Raw genomic sequence first — 5230 nt, forward strand, 5'->3', positions numbered from 1 at the left:
AATTGACCAGTTTTCACACAGGATAAAAGGGGTTAGAGAGTCCAGACATTTGGGACACCAAAGGTTGGAAAAGCTGTTGCTTCTAATACTAAGCTGTTGCTCCAAATACTAAGAGATAAGCATGGAAAAGGATTTATGCAACAAAGGCCCAATAAAACTCAGCCCGGTGGCAAAGATCAGATTGAGGGCTTGGCCTTCTCACCTGTACCATAATTCTAGACAGCTTTAAGAAAGTCATCACTGAAATCAGAGAGGAAGAGGGGGGTGGTGATAAAGCAAAGAAATAAATCAGGTCTGAAAATCATGATTAAGAGAGAACTTCGGATGTGGTTACTGGTGCATGAAACTGAATGGAAGCAAATAGATAAGAAGCTGACTATGTGTCTTAGGGTACGGTGATTGCCAAGGAAACCACAAACCTGGACTGAAAATCCCTTTAACTATGTGAGGCTTAAAACAACCTTCAGGCATCCACATTTATACCAGCTTGAAGTGTGCAGTGAAAACTGTACAGCCCTCAAGGACCGTTTTTTTCCTCAATAGCGACTTTGAAAATGGACAATAAAGAATTCTCGGAAGGCAGAACCAGAAGCCAGGAGCAATGTGTAAGAGAGTTGCTCCCAGAAAGCAGAATCGGTGGTATTTGTTCCCATTCCTCCATTGTCTCCATGGGAGTACTGATAGTTTTCATCCTCTCCCTGTCCCACCATTGAGTGGTTGTGTTGGGATGAGATGAAGGAGAAAATGATTTGTCTTTTTAATTCAAAGAGTGCTGGACCACAAGGAGTCACATCGAGACGGATGGCATGGACTGTGCATATTCTGGAGACGCAGAGCTTTGAAATGGGTACAGCGGCTGGTTGGGACTTTTGAGTTGTTTCTCAAAGTTGTTGGTGGGGAGGAACAAATGTGTTCTTTGTGTGAGAATGAGAGTCAAATGGAAGAGCTGACTGTGGCCAAGACTTCGATGTGTTCACCATCACTTGTTTTCCTTCATACTGGGTACACAACTAGACTACATTTCTCAGCTTCCCTTGAATCTAGATGTGGCTAAGTGACAGAGATCTGACCAATGTGGATGTAGGAAAAACTGAGGTATGTGACTTCCAGGCATGGCCTATACAATCCTCCCGGGGGTCATCTTTTCTCTTTCTGGAATGCAGGAATGGGTATATCTCCTAGGAACAACTTGGGATTCACTTGTTGAAGATGGCGGAGCCACAAAATGAAGAGGGTCTGGGTCTCTGAATCACACTTGAAAAAAATGTACCCCATCAGGAACAACCTTACTGGACTGTGATAAGAGTAAGAAATAACTTTTTTTGTGACAGCCACTGATTTGACTTTTTCCTGTACCAGGGACTAAATTTATCTCTACTGACATACTACTATAAAGATAATATATGCTTGAATATAGATGATTTGGTGAAGTCAGAAAGTAAAAGGAAATAAAAACTCTGTTTTTATTTATTTATTTATTTAACTCCCCAGAGTTAACCACTTTTACTATCTTAGTGTGTGTTCTTACTGACATGTTTTTCTATGCATTTATTTTTGCATAAAAACATTCACACGTCTTAGGTGGAACTATTATGAAGAGAGTTCTGGTGATAGAAAGTATTTCCCAATCTGGATCTCTAATTGCTCAGATTATTCAACATATGTTTTAAAAATGTAAACTCCATAGTTGATTAAAATCATTAGCAATAAAAATGAACTTGAAGAGATTTTTCATATCTTACTGATATTCATACATGCTATGAAGCAAAGAATTGTCTGTTATTTTCACCATTTCATGCTCAGCGAGTAACACAGTGACAGGCAAAAAGAGGCACTAAATAACTATCTGTTGAGTAAACTGACATATGAATGAATGGATGAATGAATGAATGAGCACAATTCTGCTTTAGTACAACGGGAAAAAAGTTGTTCATTAATCATCCTGGCAGTGTCTAAACTATGTAAATAACTTAACCATTTTAGATGGGTTGTACCAGTTGTTTTAAACATACATCAAAGATGCTAAGATATGCCCTTTGAAGGGTGGAAGGAAGAATATGGCTAATGAAAATATTTCTTCTTCCTTACCACACCATCCTCGGGCTGACCGTGATGGACGTCTTGAGCGCAGTTGATCCACAGCCTGTGCACCCCGCGCCGCCTCCTGTGGAAGCTTGAGCCGGCTGTGTAGCTTTCTCCCTTTCTTTCATAACCATGTCCACCAATGAGACTGCTAATTCACTAGCCGCCCGCCTTAACAGATTCAAGAACAAGGGGAAGGACAGTACAGAAATGAGGCGGCACCGAATAGAAGTTAATGTGGAGCTCAGGAAATCTAAGAAGGATGACCGGATGCTGAAAAGGAGAAATGTCAGATCTTTTCCAGATGCTGCTGCTTCTCCACTGCAGGAAAACCGCAACAACCAGGGCACTGTAAATTGGTCTGTTGATGACATTGTCAAAGGTACAAATAGCAACAATTTGGAAAGCCAGCTCCAAGCTACAAAAGCTGCTAGGAAACTGCTTTCCAGGGAAAAACAGCTCCCTATAGACAGCACAATCCGGGCTGGTTTGATTCCAAAATTTGCGTCCTTCTTGGGCAGAACTGATTGTAGTCCCATTCAGTTTGAATCTGCTTGGGCCCTCACTTACATTGCTTCTGGGACATCAGAACAGACCAAGGCTGTGGCAGATGGAGGTGCTATCCCAGCATTCGTTTCTCTGTTGGCATCTCCCCACACTCACATCAGTGAACAAGCTGTATGGGCTCTAGGAAACATTGCAGGTGATGGCTCGGTTTTCCGAGACTTGGTTATCAAGTATGGTGCAGTTGACCTGCTGTTGGCACTTTTGGCGGTTCCTGATTTGTCATCTTTAGCATGTGGTTACTTACGTAATCTTACCTGGACATTTTCAAATCTCTGTCGCAACAAGAATCCTGCCCCACCCCCCTTAGACGCTGTTGAGCAAGTTCTTCCTACTTTAGTTCGTCTCCTGCATCACGATGATCCAGAAGTTTTAGCTGATACCTGCTGGGCTATTTCCTACCTTACTGATGGTCCAAATGAACGGATTGAAATGGTTGTGAAAACGGGGGTTGTACCTCAACTGGTGAAGCTTTTAGGAGCTACTGAATTGCCTATTGTGACTCCTGCGCTAAGAGCCATAGGGAATATTGTCACTGGGACAGATGAACAGACTCAGGTTGTAACAGATGCAGGAGCACTTGCCATCTTTCCCAGCCTGCTAACAAACTCCAAAACTAACATTCAGAAGGGAGCTACGTGGACAATGTCAAACATCACGGCTGTCCACCAGGACCAGATACAGCAAGTTGTAAATCATGGATTAGTCCCATTCCTTGTTGGCGTTCTCTCTAAGGCCGACTTTAAGACACAAAAGGAAGCTGTATGGGCTGTGACCAACTACACAAGTGGCGGAACAGTTGAGCAGATCGTATACCTTGTTCATCGTGGCATAATAGAACTGTTGATGAACCTCCTAACTGCAAAAGACAATAGAATTATTCTGGTTATTCTGGATGCCATCTCAAATATCTTTCAGGCTGCTGAGAAACTAGGTGAAACTGAGAAACTTAGTATAATGATTGAAGAATGTGGAGGTTTGGACAAAATTGAAGCACTGCAAAACCATGAAAATGAGTCTGTGTACAAAGCTTCATTAAACTTGATTGAGAAGTGTTTCTCTGTGGAGGAAGAGGAAGATCAAAATGTTGTGCCAGGGCTTCCCTGGTGGCGCAGTGGTTGAGAGTCCGCTTGCCGATGCAGGGGACACGGGTTCGTGCCCCGGTCCGGGAAGATCCCACATGCCGCGGAGCGGCTGAGCCCGTGAGCCATGGCCATTGAGCCTGTGCATCCGGAGCCTGTGCTCCACAACGGGAGAAGCCACAACAGTGAGTGGCCCACATAATGCAAAAAAAATAATAATAATAATAAAAAAATGTTGTGCCAGAAACTACCTCTGAAGGGTATACATTCCAAGTTCAGGATGGCACTGCTGGGACCTTCAACTTTTCGATTGTACATCTGAGGCATAAAGTTGTTTGTTGTGTACTATGTCTGGTAGAAGTTTGTCTTACTGTTTCTCTACTAAGAACTCTTTACACGTGGTTTGTTATTGTAGCACTTTTTACAAAGAAACTATACTTGAACAGTTCCAAACTGTACATACTGTATGAAGCTTCTCCTCTCAATGGGTTTCTTATTTCTATGTGGAATTTCATATCTTGCAGTGTCCTGTAAATAAAGATTAAATTCCCAAAAAAAAAAATTTCTTCTTCTTTAAGAAAAGAGTGGAAGTAGAAATAAAGAACAGCAGAATACAGGCCACATCCTTGCCCCAGGCTGTAGTATCCACTTGACAATATATCAATATAATTTAAATGGATCTTGAGTTTATAGGCTAAACAGAAAGGTATGACCTTCAAGTCTTTTTATAACTTGAATTCTCCATTCTAGAATTCCTAATATGACTTCATTTCTCCATTAAGCAGCATGCATACTGAAGTATTTTTTTTTAAAGGAAGGCCCTTTTAAATCTGAGGACTTTTTCTCTTTAAAGACAGACTATTTGGGAAAAATTCTTAGGTCACAACTTTCCAAAACCGTAGATACTGCTCCCATGAATTATTGCATATAACATTTCAGAGAAATTTTAGGTCAACCTGGTATCTTTCTCCTTTGATGATTCTTTTTGTTAATTTTCCTTATACTTAAAGGGTTTTTCTTCCATTTATGGTTAAAATTCAAAATTTTTGCCAGCGTTTGTCTAAGTGTGTTTGCCAGTTTTCATCAAATGTGATATGGTGACTCTTTCAGTTTGTTCATTTGTCTTTTTCAATTCAGGTAGGTTCTTTAATTATCTTAATCACAGACTGCTTGTGTGTGGCTGCCTCACTCCAGGGGCCTCCTAAAACCAGAGACTATGTCTTAGCCATATGTATATCTTCAGCCTTTGGCACAGCAGTGATGGGTGATTGAAGTAATGAAGATTAGAGTTACCTGGGAAAAATCTCTAGTAAAGGAAGTATCCATGCATTGATAGAATGACATTTTACTGCGTTTGACTTCCACATGATTTCATGGATCTACATGGACCACAATGATTGTGAAACTTTGGTCAGGTGATTTGCTTTAGGTGATGGGGTATTAGTAACTGTGATGCCAGCAAAAACCTGAAGAGCATTTGTACACTGATGGTTGCTCTCTTC

The 5230-nt window shown here is 41.2% G+C and overlaps 1 protein-coding gene across 1 annotated transcript; it reads left to right on the forward strand.

The window, feature by feature from the left end:
• Positions 1-2213: 2213 nt before the first annotated feature.
• Positions 2214-3768, forward strand: LOC308619301 (importin subunit alpha-1-like; the record flags this gene model as incomplete). Its single annotated transcript, XM_081237922.1, has 1 exon — positions 2214-3768. The coding sequence occupies exon 1, from the start codon at positions 2215-2217 to the stop codon at positions 3766-3768; it is 1554 nt and encodes a 517-aa protein (XP_081094048.1). The 5' UTR covers position 2214.
• Positions 3769-5230: the final 1462 nt, after the last annotated feature.

This window comes from Mesoplodon bidens (genome assembly GCF_964165515.1).
Source record: "Mesoplodon bidens genome assembly, chromosome: 6".
Taxonomy (NCBI): Eukaryota; Metazoa; Chordata; class Mammalia; order Artiodactyla; family Ziphiidae; genus Mesoplodon; species Mesoplodon bidens.